The sequence below is a fragment of the Gymnogyps californianus genome, chromosome 22, assembly GCF_018139145.2.
Source record: "Gymnogyps californianus isolate 813 chromosome 22, ASM1813914v2, whole genome shotgun sequence".
NCBI classification, from domain to species: Eukaryota; Metazoa; Chordata; class Aves; order Accipitriformes; family Cathartidae; genus Gymnogyps; species Gymnogyps californianus.
The window spans coordinates 7,852,073-7,868,019 of record NC_059492.1 but is presented as its reverse complement, the minus strand read 5'-3'; the positions used below and the strand labels follow the sequence as shown (position 1 = coordinate 7,868,019).

General features: G+C 55.7%; 1 protein-coding gene across 5 annotated transcripts in view; it reads left to right on the top strand.

The window, feature by feature from the left end:
* The window catches only part of FHL3 (four and a half LIM domains 3), a 31,971-nt gene extending 18,148 nt beyond the window's left edge, over positions 1-13,823 (top strand). For 4 of the 5 annotated variants that reach the window (XM_050909929.1, XM_050909932.1, XM_050909930.1 and 1 more), the window contains exons 2-6: positions 8,929-9,113; positions 9,194-9,368; positions 10,010-10,179; positions 10,361-10,547; positions 11,829-13,823. In XM_050909929.1, coding sequence (XP_050765886.1) covers positions 8,958-9,113; positions 9,194-9,368; positions 10,010-10,179; positions 10,361-10,547; positions 11,829-11,980 — 840 coding nt within the window. In that variant the 5' untranslated portion in view covers positions 8,929-8,957 and the 3' untranslated portion in view covers positions 11,981-13,823. The remainder of the gene's footprint in view (positions 1-8,928; positions 9,114-9,193; positions 9,369-10,009; positions 10,180-10,360; positions 10,548-11,828) is intronic. The other variant, XM_050909931.1, reaches the window with a different exon arrangement.
* Positions 13,824-15,947: the final 2,124 nt, after the last annotated feature.

Here is a 15,947-nt window from a genome sequence, read left to right as displayed (position 1 = left end):
CACTGACAGACTCACATGATGTGATTTGTTAATCACCCGCTAGCTGATGGCATTTTTGCCAGGGCTGTTGAGGCTGAGACACCACAAGCAGATGGGAATAGTGTATGTTCCCATGTTGGGGATGTCGTGTGAGCTGATGGTGCAGTCCAACGCTGGCAGCCTCTTTGCAATGGCACTGGAAGTGCTGCTGCTGGGCTGGGGTTATGCCCACTGGCTGTCACAAACGAGGAAAGCCTGAAGATTGTGTGCACTCACTTTCGGTATGCACTCCAATGTTTTTGATATCACTGTTACCGTAATTGAGCGGGAGCATATCCTTCTCTCTTAAATGGGATGACTAACATGCTTGAGAGGAGAAGGGAGCAGGAGTTCAGAAAGCAATTGCACGCCTGTTCCTTGCTCCTGTTTAAGAATTGATACGAGCAGCCGTTTCCCTGGACTGTGACTCCCGCTCCTCTGATCACCCTGAAGCTCCTACGATCAGTCACGCTCCCTGAAACTTGGCTCCAGCATCTTTCTTCCTATTATGGTCACCCTGGCCATGTCTGCAGCTGCTGCCCTACAGCCAGTTACCAGCTTCAGTAGCAGGCTTGCTTGGCGCAAGCTATTGCTGCCAGCAGGCTCCTGCTCGGTCGGTGTTGCACGTGGCAGGGGAAGGTACCTGCGATGTGGAGCTTGGGCCACGCTGCCTCTCTCCTCTCCCAAGCCTCTTGAGAGACCGGCCAGAATCTCTTCTGGCACGTCTTTAAGCCACAGGTTTCTTACCCATCTGGTAAAAGGGACTTCATTTGGCTGGGGAGAAGTTTCTGATGCGTTCATATCTTACTCCTCTGCTCTTGGACTTCCTCCTTCAGTTAAGAGGTCTGTTTGAATCGTGACAGGGCCAAACTGCCCAAATGGTTTCAATTCCTGACTTCCTGTTGAGTGCACAGAATTTGCTTACTTTGTATACATTTTGAGTAAGATTAACAGCTGATCTCTTGAGCAAACATTCAGTTTTAATGTCAGCAGAATGACACAGGCTGCTTGTTCTGAGTGTGTCCTAACAGCTCTGCTGCTGTTAGCTGTGCCCTTGGTCCAAGCTGCCCTCTGAAGAGGGAGGTTTTTGTTCAGAACCTGAAATAGTTAATTAACCCTTACAGGTGTTTAGTAATAAATTTTTAACTCTGAAATCGTTCCCTCCTTTCTTCCTGGGCAGAGTTTTTCATTTTATGGTTGCATAGTAGGGGCTCTTAAGCTTCTTTCTCTGACCCTGGTAGAATTAACTTTCCCTAAAGAAAGTCAGTCCAGAGCAAGGGCTGAATTGTCTGTTGCCTTTCTCCTTGTCAGCCTGCACTCTGCTGTCCCTCTGTTGGGGTTTTGGAAGGTAGGTAGACACAGTGAAGACGGGCACCCAGGGGAAGCCTGGCATTTCTCACTGGTGTTGTTTGAATAGATCTTCTCTATCTCTCCCTCCAAACCACGTATCTTCATGCTCACTGTGGGGATGCTTCAGCTCACAGCTGGATTCAGGGGACTTGCTCCGATAGGAAGGATGTGGGGAGGAAAGGGACAGAGGTAGCTGAAAACCAAATGCAAAGCAAGGTCTTTGCAACAAGAAATTCCAATTTGAATCTCAGATGGGCAAACCCGCCTGATTTTCCACTGTAGTATGGAAAATTGGATTCCCCTGCAACTGCGGTCTCATTAAAAAGAGATTCTTTCTTTAAAGGGTAGAGAAGGGACAAAAGTCCCAGTGTGCACAAATACTGGCTTAGAGCTTTGTCCCATTACCTTGTATGGGGATGCTGCCTTGTGAGAGCCTGACTTATTAGCAGCAGGTTTTCCTTTCACATAGGGAAAGTTTTGTTTTATGTTTCCTTATCTTAGGAGAAAGAATGAGGGATTTAGTACTAGAGGAAAAAGGTCTATGAACTCATTGGTGTTTTGAAACCAGAGCAGAGTTTTGGAGTTCCTTAGGACCCTGAACTTCTCGACAGCCCCTGTCCCCAGTCCGCAGGCACAACAGCTCACGGCCTGGGGGCGTCGAGATACCTTGCAGACCCAGCCATGTCTACTGGAGAATCTGTAAGCACATCGAGGCCAAAACTATTTCCATGTGCAGATAGCTGACTCTGCATATGGTCTCTCTAAGGTTTGTTGGCCTTCCTGAGAGACCTGGCCAATCATTTATGGTAATTCAAAAATTTTATTTAAACTTTAAAAAAATCATTGCTGCTTTCCAGATCTTTTGAGTATATCTGGTCTGGCAGAATTCAGCAGGTACTTAGACCAGGCATCAGTGGTCATCTTCCTCCCAGAATCATCAGCGTTGCTGGTGTTACAAGAAAGCATGAAAGTGAGCCTGGCCTCCTGGAGATGGGGCCTCCTGGAGATGCATCCTGTCACCTCCTCCTCTGTAGAATAATGCTGATATAGAAAATAAATATTAGCATGCATATCGTGCCACGTCACGAATGTACAAAGTGATAAAGATGCTTCCTGTCTCTCATCCTGTGTGTCAGCCTGTCATTTGAGGCAGAGGGCACCTCTTATTGCACTTACCAGAGTCGGGCTTTGTCTCTGTTAGGTCTTCCAGTGCTCTCATTGCACTTGTAACCTCACTCTTCAGCCTCTCCTCTCTGAGGGAAGCTGCTTTTGGGTAGGACTGGGCTCTGTGTACCTGCCCTTAGCGGCACCCTCCTGGAACCCTTTTGCTCCATGCAGGCAGCACTGCGTGCGAAGGCACCGCTCAGCTTTGGCGTGCCTGTGCCTCTGCCGGCACTGCCGGGACCTCATGCGAGTCCAGCACAGCGGGGGTGGCCGTGCCCTCCACCGCGGCCATTTGCCGTTGCTCACCTTGGACCGGGTGTGATGCCTCAGTCCTGGCTGTGCAAACAGCACAGTGCTTCCTGCAGGGCGCCTCTGGGCAGGCTGTGGGCTGATACCGGGTGAGGTTTTCTTGGTTTAAGGGTAAGAGCAAACATTTGTGGGACAGTTGTGCTTTTAGCACTTACCTTGATCTATATGCAGAGCTGTCAGGAGGAGTCCATGTGATGTGGTTTTGCTCTTTGGATGGAGGGCACCTCAGAGATCTCTTTTGAACATTAGGAAACCCTCAATTTGCCATTCTAAGACTGTATTAAAATCGTGCAACAATCTAGGTCTACCTTGTGACTTGTCAGATGCTTTAACAGTTTCTGCTACTTCTTCCTCTCAAAGTTGTGGGCATTTTCCGGAAGCTGTCTACCTTGCTGAGCAAGGGTGATTCTGACAGCACTTATTTCATTTGAAATGCAAGGTGTTTCCGTACAACTGTGCCAGCCATTTCGCTAAATCTGTTGCAGAGCCCAGAGCAGCCCATGACTGCTCTGGGCAGGAGGTTGCTTTGCCCATACTTGGGGAAACAACTGCGGTGCAGCTTGCTCAGCAGAGCTTGGTATACGCATATGCGTAAGTGCAACATCCCAGTGGTGCAGGCGGGGGCTGTGTGGCCTTACACCCAGCTGATTCATTTGTCTCCTGCCTCCTCCTCCGAGGCCGACTGCAAGAACCAAATTTTCCCTACGTGTTGGAGAAATGACCTGCGGCGTCCTCCTGTTGTGCTGGTGATGGGGGAGCTGCCAGGTGAGGTCCATGGCTGTGCTGGTGGTCCCTGCAAGGACTCTGCTCCTCGCCGTGCCAGAGCCCCCCGGAGCAGCCCTTCGTGCTTGAGATTTCCAAGCTGTCCGTGGGGAGGCTGAGGCTGGAAGGCAGCTCGGAGGCGAGATCTGAGGGCAGGAAGTGACTCAGTGGCACTGCGAGCAGGCGGGTGAAGGCTTGATGCAACGCCGCTCCTGAGGGTGCTCGGTGCAGGCTGGGTCTGGCTGGGTTACCCTGATGAAACACTCGGCACCTTTCTGGCAAGCTGCCTCCAGCCTCTCGCCCGAAAGCAGGATCTCCTTTAGCAGCGGACGGGGGATGTTGTTCGCACTGCGCCAGGTCTACAGCCACGCTCGTGGGTTTGGGAGCAGAGCAAGAGGGTACAGACGGAGGCAGCAGCGTGAGGAGGTGCGGGGAAACCCATGCGGCACCCCAGGGAGCTGGCCCCCGCCGCCCCCGGAGAGCCTGGGCTGGCCGTGCCGGCCCCTGGCTGGGGTGCGCAGTGACCCTGAGTGGATCCACAGAAGCGGTGTCAGGAAACGTGGACTGCAAACGTTCCCAGCCTAACGGAGGGGCTGGAGCTGCTCCTCAGAGCAAGCAGCTGGTTTCCCTTTTAGGGTCGGCGGCAGGCAGAAACAATTTCATGCAGATTCCAGGACCCATAATGGTTCTGGAAAGCCAACAGGAACAAAAAGCGTTCTTCTCCTCTTCTGACCTTGGAGTGCGTTGAGGACCGTCTTCCAAAGCCTTGTCCCTGGATGGTTTCATCCTTACATGGGGAACGCTCGCCTGTCCCAGTGAGGTTGTGCTTTCTCTTCTGCATGTCTGTTTAGGTGTGAACTGCAACTGCATAAGCTGTGCTCAGAGCAGCCCAGGGAAGATGAGAATAGGCAGGAACCTGACAGACAGTCGAAGGCAGGTTTATTCCTGTGTCCTGGAAAGATTAAGTGTTTCCCTAGGAATAGCCTTATGGGTTGCTCTAGGATCACTTCGTGGAGCAGCTGGTTGTGACCTGACAACGAACAACAAACTGGTGTGAAGTTACACAGGGTTATAGGCTCACCATATACATGAGACCTCTCACTGAAGGAGTTCATTGTAGCAGGAATCGTCTCAAAAGGCTGGTTAAACTCTTAAGTGATTGCGTGCAGCAGAAAGCCTGGCCCTGAACAGTCTGTACTGCCTCCTTTGCATAATAGGTCCCCGGTTTATTGACACTAAAATTAATGTAATAATCTCCTGGGGCTGTTGCTAAGCCATCTGCTGTGTTGCTGCGGACAATGACACCGGGGTGGTGTTAGGTGCATGTTACTCTCTAATTAGAAAGTGGACTCTGCAGTGCGTCCTTGACAAATTGCTGACCTTTCTCATACGTGAAGCTATTCTGAGCTCTGTTCCAGACTGATCAGATTTGCATCCCGGAGCACTTCAAATGTTGTTTGTGAGAGGAGCTCTTGTTCCCAAAGCTGTTTGTTCATGGGCACAGGAGAGGAACTGAACTTCCTTTCCTCCATGAGCACAACTATATCTGTCAAAGGGAAAGGGTAGGCAGCTGACAGGCATATATCTGTTGTTTATTTTTGCCCTCAGACAGCCAGCGAGACAGCTGAGAGAATACCCCACATCCAGCTCCACTGTCCCCACGTACGAGGGACCTGCTTCAGTAGACCTTGTCCCGTAGGGGCTACAGCCATCTGGTAATGGGCAAGCAAACACTCTCTTTGCAACTGGAATCCCATCATTTTAGGGCAACACCTTGGTTAGTATTTGAAGGCCAATTTGAAGTATTACATCAGCCTAGCACACAGCTAATGTTTACAGGGTGGTGCAGACTGCAAAGTATGAGCACATGCTAATTAGCACGCATATATTGTGCCTTCTAAATCTGAGCCTCAATTAAAGGGTTTTTTAATGCATTTTAAAACTCCACCTCTTTTCTTCATGAATGGAGACAATTTCCAGGCTCCTCATTACAATCACAGTAAGAATCATGGGCTTTTGTACTATTTCTTTTACTCTATTTCTTTTGTCCCACCTTCCTCTTCTCCATGAACTTGGTCTCCGGCAGTGCCATGTCCTCAGGGGCGAAGATGCAGAGTTTGCTTTGGCGTTGCACAGGGCTTTGACACCCCTGCCCAGCACTGCATGTGACACCAGAACAAAGAGAGCAAACAGCTTATCTAATACAAACAACCCTGAGCAAACTTCCCGGGCCTGTTCTTTTTTCTGTGGAAAAGGCAACGCCGAGTCTGATCCCGTACGCTCTCATAGCAGCCTCGGCCATGTGACGCTCTTGGGACTTGCTCTGCTGGCAGTCCGTGCATCTGCCAGCCCGCTCGGACTCCGCAGCCTGGAGAGCAGGATCTTGGCTCACACAGCGTGCAACAGACATAGGTAGACTTCGGGGAGAAACTAAAAGCGGAGGCAAGCATGGCATGCTGCTTTAGGGTCTTCTTTGGTGTGTCATTTTCAGAGGGTTTATATGGTTTTCACTTCCTCTTCTGCGGTTGCTCTGTGTTGTGCACCCAGCAGTGACAGCAGCGCTGCTGGGCACCCGCCGGCACTGCCTGCAGTATTGCCGGTGAGCGCCGGCCGAGGGCTTCAGCCAGAGCAAGGCTAGCTGGGGGTCCTGGTGGGCTCGGGAGCGCCAGCTGCCCTCGATGGTGGAGGAGAGGAGGACTGGCACTGCCGGGAGCTTGGGTGACAAACAGCATTCAGGATTGAAATGTTCCTGTCCTGTCACTTTTTTTTTTAATCCCTGTTTTGATCATGGTGATAGCTCAGCTGCCCCAGGGGAGCAGGGCTGCCTGAGCACTTGCTGTGGAGCTGGTGCTCACACCCTGTAGCTCTCCTGTGGTTTGCTGGCTGGCACCGGGTCCCAAGGGTGCATGTGGGGCCAGGGGACGGCGCACACTCAGGGCAGCAGCACCTGCCTCGTTGAGATGGCTCGTGGTTCAGGAGTGCGAGAGCCCCAGCAGCCCTTGGTGGGTTTATCCTGCCCACCTTCTGCCCCTGCGACACGGGGAAATGCTGTCCCTTGTTTTGAGTTTGGGGACCGGGGCTCATGGAGGGACAGTGTCAGTCAGGCACAGCAGCGCTCGGGAGGCTGAGTCCGTGTCACCAGTAAAACCCAAGGCTTCTCCATTCAAGTTGTTTTTCCTTCCCTCGCATTTTCTGGTGTCCTCTGACCCCGTATTACAGGACCACAGAGATAAAGCGCAGTCCATTGAGCAAACATGGCAGCTCCCCGCTCTGGCGGTACCGTGGCTCCCAGGGTAGGAGTGCTCATTAGAGGCCCTTTTATTACAGACACACCTTGGAAAGTTCCCTTCAACAGGGCTGGGAGGAGGAGGGTTATTAATTTGATTTTCATTCTTTGCCAGAGAGAAAGGTCCCTCATGACTTCAGGGAGTGAAGGCAAGTGGGGCGGCAGAGGAGGCGGCGGCGGTGGGGGGGAAGCGGCCAGGAGCCGTGTGGGGTGCTGGGCGGCATGGGGGCTGCTGCCCGGCTGGGTGAGCACCTCATGGGGTGCCCCCGAGGGAGGGGGTGCTGGGGGGCCAGCCGAGGCTGGGGGCAGAGCTGGGGCAGCGGGTCCAGTTCGGCTCCCTGGCACCCATCCAGCTCCCCTGTGCAAACCACCCCGAGCGCCTGCCCCGTCTCCAGTAACAGACTGGAAATTGCCCGGCCCAGGCCGCCTCGTTCCACAGGCAGCGAGTCTGGGGCTGCCGGCTGGGGCTCTGGAGGACGGGCTCGGCGGAGCGGTGGCCCCAAGCCCGTGCTGCTCGCAGGGGCACGCCGTGGAGCTGCTCCCGCAGCCGCAGCCACGCGCACCAGCCTGCCGTGCTGGAGGGCACGGAGCGGTCAGCAGAGCAGGCAACGGCCAGGGCAGCAGCTGGGTAACGAGAGTGTCTGAAAAGGGACTTTGTTCCCCCTCTGTTGGTCACGTAGCCATGTGGGAACACTGGATTTATTCACCGGCAGTCCTATCGGCACATACCAGGCCTGACAACAGCTGGGAGCTGTGTGGCTTGACCAAGAATAGCCCTGGGGAGCTCGCTGCCGTGAGTCAGAGCTGTCTGGATCAGCTCCTGCCCTGGAGGCTGCCTCCCAGCGTAAGGGAGATGGCCACTGCGGCCAGGGAGCCGGTGAGGAGGGAGGCACAGAGGCTGGCGGTGAGCTCCCTGCCCCATTAAATGCTAAACTGTAGATCGAGCCATAATAGCTCTTTCTGAAGTGGGTGGGTTCATCAAGAAAACTGCAGCGTGCGGTGCTCTGCAGCTGACTGCTCAGATGTAATTCCATGGGCTTGTTGACACTTGATAGCAACCTGTACTAAAGAAGGGTGTGATTTTGCAAGGGGAAAAATCCATATTTAGGAATAACCAGGTTAAACCAAACGGAAGATACTTTTGTTCTGGAGTTAGTGCTCCAAAGAAAGCAAAATAGTTCCACAAACCTCTTGTCTGAGAGGGAGACAAGGGGCAACGACAGATGTCTGATCTCCTGCGTGCAAAACCCCAACACCTCTATTGCTTGCAAAACACCCACCCTGCCCAACACTTTCTCCCTGAAGAGCATTTGTAGTTGGAGCAACATGTGCAAAACAGTTTGCTGGGATGTGGCTTCATAGCTGGGCACAGCATGGGGTGCCTGATTTCTGCTTCCCTGTGGAGCAGCTGCTTTAGAGTTCTGGAGAGGTTCCAGCATTTGAAACACTGACAGCCCCATCAGGCAGAGCAGCAGCTCACAGGCCGTCGGGAGGAATCTTGCCGTTGGTCCAGGGCCATGCTGGTGGCTGAGCGTGGGTCTCTGAAGGGCAACTTGGTAGACAGATCTCCCTCAAGGTGGCTGGCTCTCTGATGCGACAGTGGATGTGCGCCCACACAGCGTGTGCATGGTCCTGTTTTCGGTGCCAAATCAAAACTTTTCATGCAAAAAAAATTTCTCTCTTTTGGTCATCGTTTACACTTTGCTTCCCAGCAAGGAGGCAGACAGTGAGAAGCTCAACTGCATGCTTAGGTGTCTAGGTTTCTCTGAGTGGGGCCTAAGCGCTCCAGCTGTTGACCTTGAGTATAAACCTGGAGCAAGATTCATCCCAGGCCCTGAATGCATGCAGGCTTTTTTGGACGCGCGTACAGCCACCGAGCAGGTGCAGCAGCGCAGGTCTGTGTCCTGTCCTGATAGCGGCTGTTTGTTGGCTCGCTGCAGGAATTCGCGGTCCTTGCCCTCTGGAGATGGCAGGGCTGTGCAGGGACATCTCAGGCAGCGTAAGCTGATACCGACCCAGCATCTCCGCTGATCTCTTAGCAGGTGAAGGAGGCCCTCAGACTGGCACCATGACAGAGTGCTTTGACTGCGACAACTGCAAGGAGTCCTTGTATGGGCGCAAGTACATCCAGATGGACAACGGCCCGTACTGCATCCCCTGCTATGATGCCCACTTTGCCAACACCTGTGATGAGTGCAAAGAGCTGATCGGCCACGACTGCAGAGTGAGTATGGGACCCCGTGGCCGGGCAGGGCAGTTCCCTGGGGCAATCGGTCCCCTCCTCATCTCGGCTGTCCTCCCCAGGAGCTGTACTACGAGGATCGCCATTACCACGAGCACTGCTTTCGTTGCTTCCGCTGTGACCGTTCTCTGGCTGACGAGCCGTTCACCTGCCAAGGCGAGGAGCTGCTGTGTAATGACTGCTACTGCAGCGAGTTCTCCTCCAAATGCATTGCCTGTGAGAAGACAGTCATGCCAGGTAGGAGCAGGCAAACTCGAGCACTGCAGTTTGCTCCTGGTCCCAGCAGCGTCGGCCGGGGCTGCAGGGCCCAACACTAGGGCAGCAAGGAAGAGAGCTGAATTTCTGCTCTCCTGCCCCGCTGTCACTGCATAGAGTGGGCCGGGCACTTTCCTTGTCTGGCAGGACAGCAGGATCCCGAGCTGCAATCACCACAGGAGCCCTGTCTGTCTGTTCCCCTTTTTCATGGGGAAGCGAGCTGGGGAGGAGATAAGAAAGGGTTTCCTAGGCATTTTCTGGTGTGTGCTGACTAGAAGAGAAGGAATGACTGAAGGCGTGTGAGCGTCTCTGGAGATCGCCTGAGGCAAAGGAGTGTCCTTGCTTGGCCATTCTGGCACCATCTTCAGATGTAGGTTACAACAGGCGTATCTGCCGCGGCCTGTGTGCCGGTGCTGGGGGCATGTTCCCGCAGCCCTGCCCTTGCGGCTGTGGGGTGGGCCTGGGGCCTCCCCTCTCCAGCTGCCTGCAGTCCTGCGCTGCCATGGGGAGAGCAGGCACGGAGCCACATGTGCAGGACCGCAGTTTATCCTGCGCAGCCTCCCGTGTCCCCTACGTGAGTGTGTGCGGCTCCCGCCTGTCACTGTGAACGGCTCTCTCTGCAGGATCCCGTAAGCTGGAGTACAACGGACAAACCTGGCATGAGCATTGCTTCATATGCAGCAGCTGCCAGCAGCCCATCGGGTCACGATCCTTCATCCCAGACAAGACGGATTATTACTGTGTCCCCTGTTATGAGAGCAAGTTCGCTCCTCGCTGCACTCGTTGCAAAAAGGTACGTCTGGCCTGGCAGCCCAAAGTCCCCAAGTTTTCTGATCCAGGGACATGTTCCCCACTCCTGTCTGAGCCCCACCAGAGAAAGGTTCAGGTGCCAGCACCCCGGCTAGCTGCTGGTTGTGCACTGCAGCCCATTTCCCTGTGCCCGTGTGTCACCAGTGTGCGCTCTCTTCCCGCAGACCCTGACCAAGGGAGGAGTGACTTACCGGGACGAGCCGTGGCACAAGGAGTGTTTCGTCTGCACAGGCTGCAAGACCCCCCTGGCTGGCCAGCAGTTCACCTCCCAGGATGACAACCCGTACTGCATCAAGTGCTTTGGGAACCTCTATGCCAAGAAGTGCAGCGCCTGCACAAAGCCCATCACAGGTGAGCAGAACGGCCCTGGTTACGGGCGCTTCTGCAGAGCAGGGCATGACCTGCCTGCCCTGTTTCCAGACATGCGGTGACTTCTCTGGGTGAAGCTGCCCTCTCGAGTGCACGTGTGGCCCAGGCCCGTATGATGCTTATACACGTCTCCACCATGCAAGCTTGCTCAAGTGTCTCCAGGCACTTCAGGCTTCCCAGGGACAAATGCTGGGGAGTGCAAGGTGCCCTCAGGCAAGGCCCCCGCAGAAACAACTGCAGCCACTTTCTGAGGAACCCCATGAGAGAGGATCTCTTTGTTGCAGTGGTCCTAGGGCTGCTCGTGTCCCTTCATCTGCATCTTTCAAAGCAGTGAACTGTGCCCCTTGGGAGGAATTCCCTCTGCCCAGGGGTAAAGGCTCCCAAAATGACCCCTCACAGTGTGATCTCATGTCTCTAGCTTGCTTTTTGAGGCTGGTTGCCATGTCCTATGGAAAGATTGCTCACAGACAGGGAAAGCCAGAGACTTCCAGCCATAGCTGGAGCAGCAGCTGCTGCAGGGGAGTCTGGACCTGTCGTACCTGCCTAAGACAGGGGATGCAGGGGGTCCTCTTCTGTAGAAACCCCTGAGAGGGTCTGGCCTCCTTCCTGTCCTCCCCCACTTGACCTTTCCCTTTGCAACTCATGTCTCTTGCTGCTGGGAAGACAGGCAAAGCCATGAATCAGCGGGTGACTCAGAGGATGACTCTGGCTGAGGACAGGGCAGCTCCCAGGCACCCCGCTTCCCGTCTGGTCCTTATCAGTTTGTCGCAGTCCCGGGGAGAAGGGGGTCACAGCCCACAAGTCCAACTGCTGCTGGCAGAGGAAGGAAGCTGCCCATGGAGCCTCTGCAGGAGCCCGGGCCTGGGCTGGTGGCCGGAGGGCTCTTCCCAGGATTTCACTAGCACTGTCCTTGGAAGGAGCTGCTCTAGGCAGTGCTGCCAGGAGCTCCTGACAGCCCCCTCGTTCGCTGTGATGGTGCAGCTCCGCTCCCTGCTCCTCTCTGGGGAGAAAATGGTGATTCTGGTCCGAGGATCTCAGCCCTGCAAAATCTAGTGTGAAATCATTTTGGTCCTCTTCCCCCCAAGAGTGGAGATTCGTGTTTGAGGTGTATTCAATACTGGGGGGGTGTTTGGGTGCCACAGTGCAGCACTGCGTGTGAAGACCTGACTGACTTGGAGATGAACAGGCCAAGACTCGGTCTGTGTGGGAAGCTTGTCCCAGTTTCCCCAGGGGTTCTAACGCTGCACTCTGTCCCTCCCATAGGCTTTGGCGGTGGTAAATATGTCTCCTTTGAGGACCGTCACTGGCACCATAATTGCTTTAACTGCACCCGCTGCAACACCTCGCTGGTCGGGAAAGGCTTCATCCCTGACAACGATGAGATCCTGTGCGGCGACTGCAGCAGTGACCTATGAGCCTCCGAGGACACCGTGGGGCAGGGGCTTTCTCTATTCTTCAGAGCCTTTGTGTCAGATACCCCAACAACATTTCAGGGGCAGGGCACAAGGCACAGGAGATGGGGGCTGACCCCGAACCGCGGTGTGTTCAGGGGGTTCCTGTGCCCCTCCCTGAAGGCTAGAGTACGCTATGCTATGGCTCTGTGCAGAGTCAAAGCTAAATAAAGTTGAAAAAGGAGCTTCAAGACCCCCCATTATTTACTCTTTCCTTTTGCTTCCTGTCTGACCAGGCACGAGCTGAGCCCAGGGCCCCAGCTGAGCAAAGGGTTCAGCAGCAGCTTCTGCGTTGGGCTGCTGGATCTGCACGCTGGCAGCATGTATTTGCCCCCCCTGGCACAGTGCTGACTTTTCTTTTTTCCCCATGTGCTTCCCTTGCTCTGTGTGATATAAGGCAGCAGCTCCTGGTCCATGCGGCTTGGCCGTGCTGGCCTGCGTAGCGGATGGTTTTGCAGCACAGCCTTTCCGTACGTGTGGCTGGCCTGTGGCGACCCGGGCATGAAGGGCGCTCTCTGCCCCGTTTGGGAGGTTTGGGGACATCAGGCTGGAGTGTGGCCAGGAGAAGAGCATGTGTCCTGCCAGATGGGATCCACCTCCACATTTCTGTAGCCACCTCACTGTTTGCGGGCCAGACCCTTTGCTCTGCACATCTCCGTGGAGGTGCTCTCACTCGGATGTGGATGAGGAGCTCAAATCGCTGGCAGGTACGGGGCGTTCTGCCTCCACCACCTCCCTGCCCCCTTCCCATCCATCTGTGCCGTGATCTCCCGCAGCTGCCTCTGCGGTGTCTGAGCTGGAGCTGGTGGGTATTGGCCCGCTGGTGGTCCCCCCTGAGATGCGCCTGGCCGAGCCCCGGAGAAGGGTGCGCTGAAGGCTGAGAGCACCGAGGGCTTTATTGCTGCTCCATCCCTCTCATGGGGAACCGTGGGATGGGGACGGCCTTTCTGAGCCCAGCCGCCAGCAGCACCAGTAGCACTGAAGACCTGTTAACTCGGGGAGGGGAGCGCTGCCCCCAGGCTGTGTCTGCGCTCCGTGGCTGCTGGGAGCACTGGAGGGGAGGGTCTGCGCGAGCGCAGGGCTCCAGTGTGGAGGTCAGCCGAGGGGGCAGTCGGGGCGTCCACAACCTGCTCCTGCCAGGGCTGAGCGTCCCCCCCTGCGGCAGGCAGAGAGCGGCGGCTCCCCCAGCCACACTCATCCCTCGCTGTGTCCCAAACGAGAAGCAAAGCAAAGGTGGCACCTGGGCTGCCCGGAGGAGGGGCCTTGCACCTCCCAAGTCCCTGCGTTGGCCCTAACTGTGCAAAATAGGACATCTTGATCCATCCCAGTCAGCCATCCTTGCCCGATGGCTGAGCTGGCCCTGGGCCCCACTAAGGCCCCTCTGCAGTGGGACGCTCATGCCTGCCTTGTCTCTCCATCCCTTTTGCTTCTGTCTTGCTGGGGCACTTATGCTGACCCTGCTTTCCTGCTTAGACAGCCACGTGCTTTTCTGAAAGCATCTGTGGTTTTTTGCCTTTTGTACTCTTTTGTCATGAATATCTGTCATTTTGTAACCAACTGCAGGATGAAGGGGCTAGCCCCCCCCGGCTTCACTTAGGAACAGAAAATGTTATGCATGTTGAAGTGTTATTAACTCTGTATTCAAATCCTTGTTGAACCCTTGTTTGAAAGCTTTGATGCAGGCAAATCAGAGTTTGTGTGTTTGCTATTCTGAGGAGCTTGGAGCAGTCTCTAGAAGGAAGTGTCCTAAACCTCAGCCTCCTGTGTATTTCCTATGGCTTTATAATAAACCGTTTTAGTGATGCTTGCTCTCATGTGTTTCTCAAACAGCAGGCACAGGGCAGAGCGCCGTCTGAATCAGTCTTGCAGCTCTGTGCTCAGCCTTGTCCTCACCCCTAACCCATACTGGGGACAGCTGATCCCCCCAGTGCTCAAGCCTCCCCGTCCCCAAACCACACACCCAGCATCAGCTGTACCACTCCCGTGGGCTATGGCAGAGGAACAGCAGGTCCCTCTTCCTGCTGTGGGGCTGCAGTGGGTTCCTGGTGCCGGGCCTGCCTGTCTGTCCATGCCTGCTGTCTGTCCAGGCAGGCTGTTCTGCAGGACGGGCCTGAGCAGGACTCAGCCGGTGCCGGTGCTGCACGGGCGCGATGCCTCCGGGCTGGCTGTCGGGTTGGGCTCAGCGGCCCCCAGGATGCTGCACTGCCGCGGGAGCTGGTCTGGATCGCTGCGATACCGAATCGTATCCCGCTGTGCAGACAAGCATCCTTCCCCCTGCGATACATACTCCCCAGCCTGCAAACGTAGGCTCTCGGGAGGGGCTTTGGTGGGGAAGTTGCTGGAGTCTCCAGTCGGGGTAACAGTGGTCTCCTTCTGGCAGCCTTCCCCGAAGCGGTGCATGCTCATTACTCACTTTTATCAGCCGGGGAGCCATTTATTCCCCTAACATCTGAAACTATTTTCCACAGATTCCTTTACATTTACTAACAGCTGCTGCGACTTCCTCTGGGCTTGCCTGCCCCGGCCCCCAGCACCCGGCGCCGTTCCCCCGGCACGGTGGCTCGGCTCCTGCGGGTGCTGCTCCGGCGGCAGGACAGGCACGGCCCGTGGGGCCCGTGTGGGACCACGGCACCGGCTCTGTGCGTGCGCATTCCTGGCTCCTTCAAAGGCTCCTGCTCTGGCAGCTAAAGGGGCTTTTCAAGTAAGATTTTTGTTGCTGTTGCTGTCCTGTGACCTGCACCGGGCTCTGGTTTTGCTGCTGCTCAGCCTCAAAGGGTGAGCAAGCAGCTCCAGCCCTGGAGGTTTCCAGCTGAGCCCGTCCTCCAGCAGGAGCACCACAAACTCTTGTTTCTGCAGCACTGTTTCCAGGGATTAACCACAAAAGGTTTCTGTACAAAGGGCCCCCGGGCTCCTCTTTCAGTCAGCCTCAAGAGCCTCACGTTTTTAGCCAAAAAAGGAAATGACCCAGCTGCACGTAGCACTGGAACATCTGGATTTTATCCCTGTCATGAATGGGTCATGGCTATGCACGGCCCAGTGCCTGATTTACGGGAGGGGGAGGGTGATGTCATGCACAAACATCCCCCGAGACTCCCAGAGTGCGGGTCTAAAACAGTCATGAAAATATTATTAAGCACAGGCAAACAGTGCAGGGGGGAGGGCAGGGCCGGGGGCTGCTGCGCGGGGTGAGGTGGGAGCAGGGAAACTCGCTGGGAGTCCAGGGCAGCACTGGGGGTGTAGAAAGAGGCCCTGGCATTAACCAAATGTGCCCGAGCCGTGCTCGCCTGCACCGCCAGCACAGGATCAGGGACCGCGTTGGCAGCCCCGATGGGCAGAGCCAGGTCCAAGCCACTGTCTGCAACGGCTCCAGCGAGGTGTCCCAAAAGGGCTGCTTGCTCTGGGCCGGGGCAAGTGCTGGGGTGAGAGCAGGGCCCTGCCATGGGCTGGCTGGTGCAGCGGCAGAGCTTGGGCAGGGATGGGGACGGGGACAGGGACATGATGCTCCCCGGGTGCCTGGAAGCAGCTTTGTGTCATGGCCCAGGGCACCAGAAGCAGTTTAGCTCAACGGTGACAACGGCTGCTCGCTGCTGGCCGTGCAGCGGTGCCTGCGCTGGGCGCGTGTCGGCCGTGTGCTTCCTCCCCTGGAGATGGACAAGGCTGCTCCTGGCTCGGGCTCGCCGCAGGCAGCGGTTTCACTTCCCAGGGGTTTGTTCTCTTTCCAGCCAGAGTTTCCCCCGGAGGAGAGCTGAGCCGCTGGTGTGTCGGGTATAGGCCATGCAGCAGCAACGTGTGCCGGTGTCCCAGAGCTGACGGGAGCTGCACAGCTGGGGAGCGAACTCTGCCTGCGCCTGCCTGCGGTTGGGCAGGAGGGAAGGGCTAATTTCAGCTCCCAGCTGCCTGCTGGCGTTTGCCCCTTTTCCAGCTGTAGCTG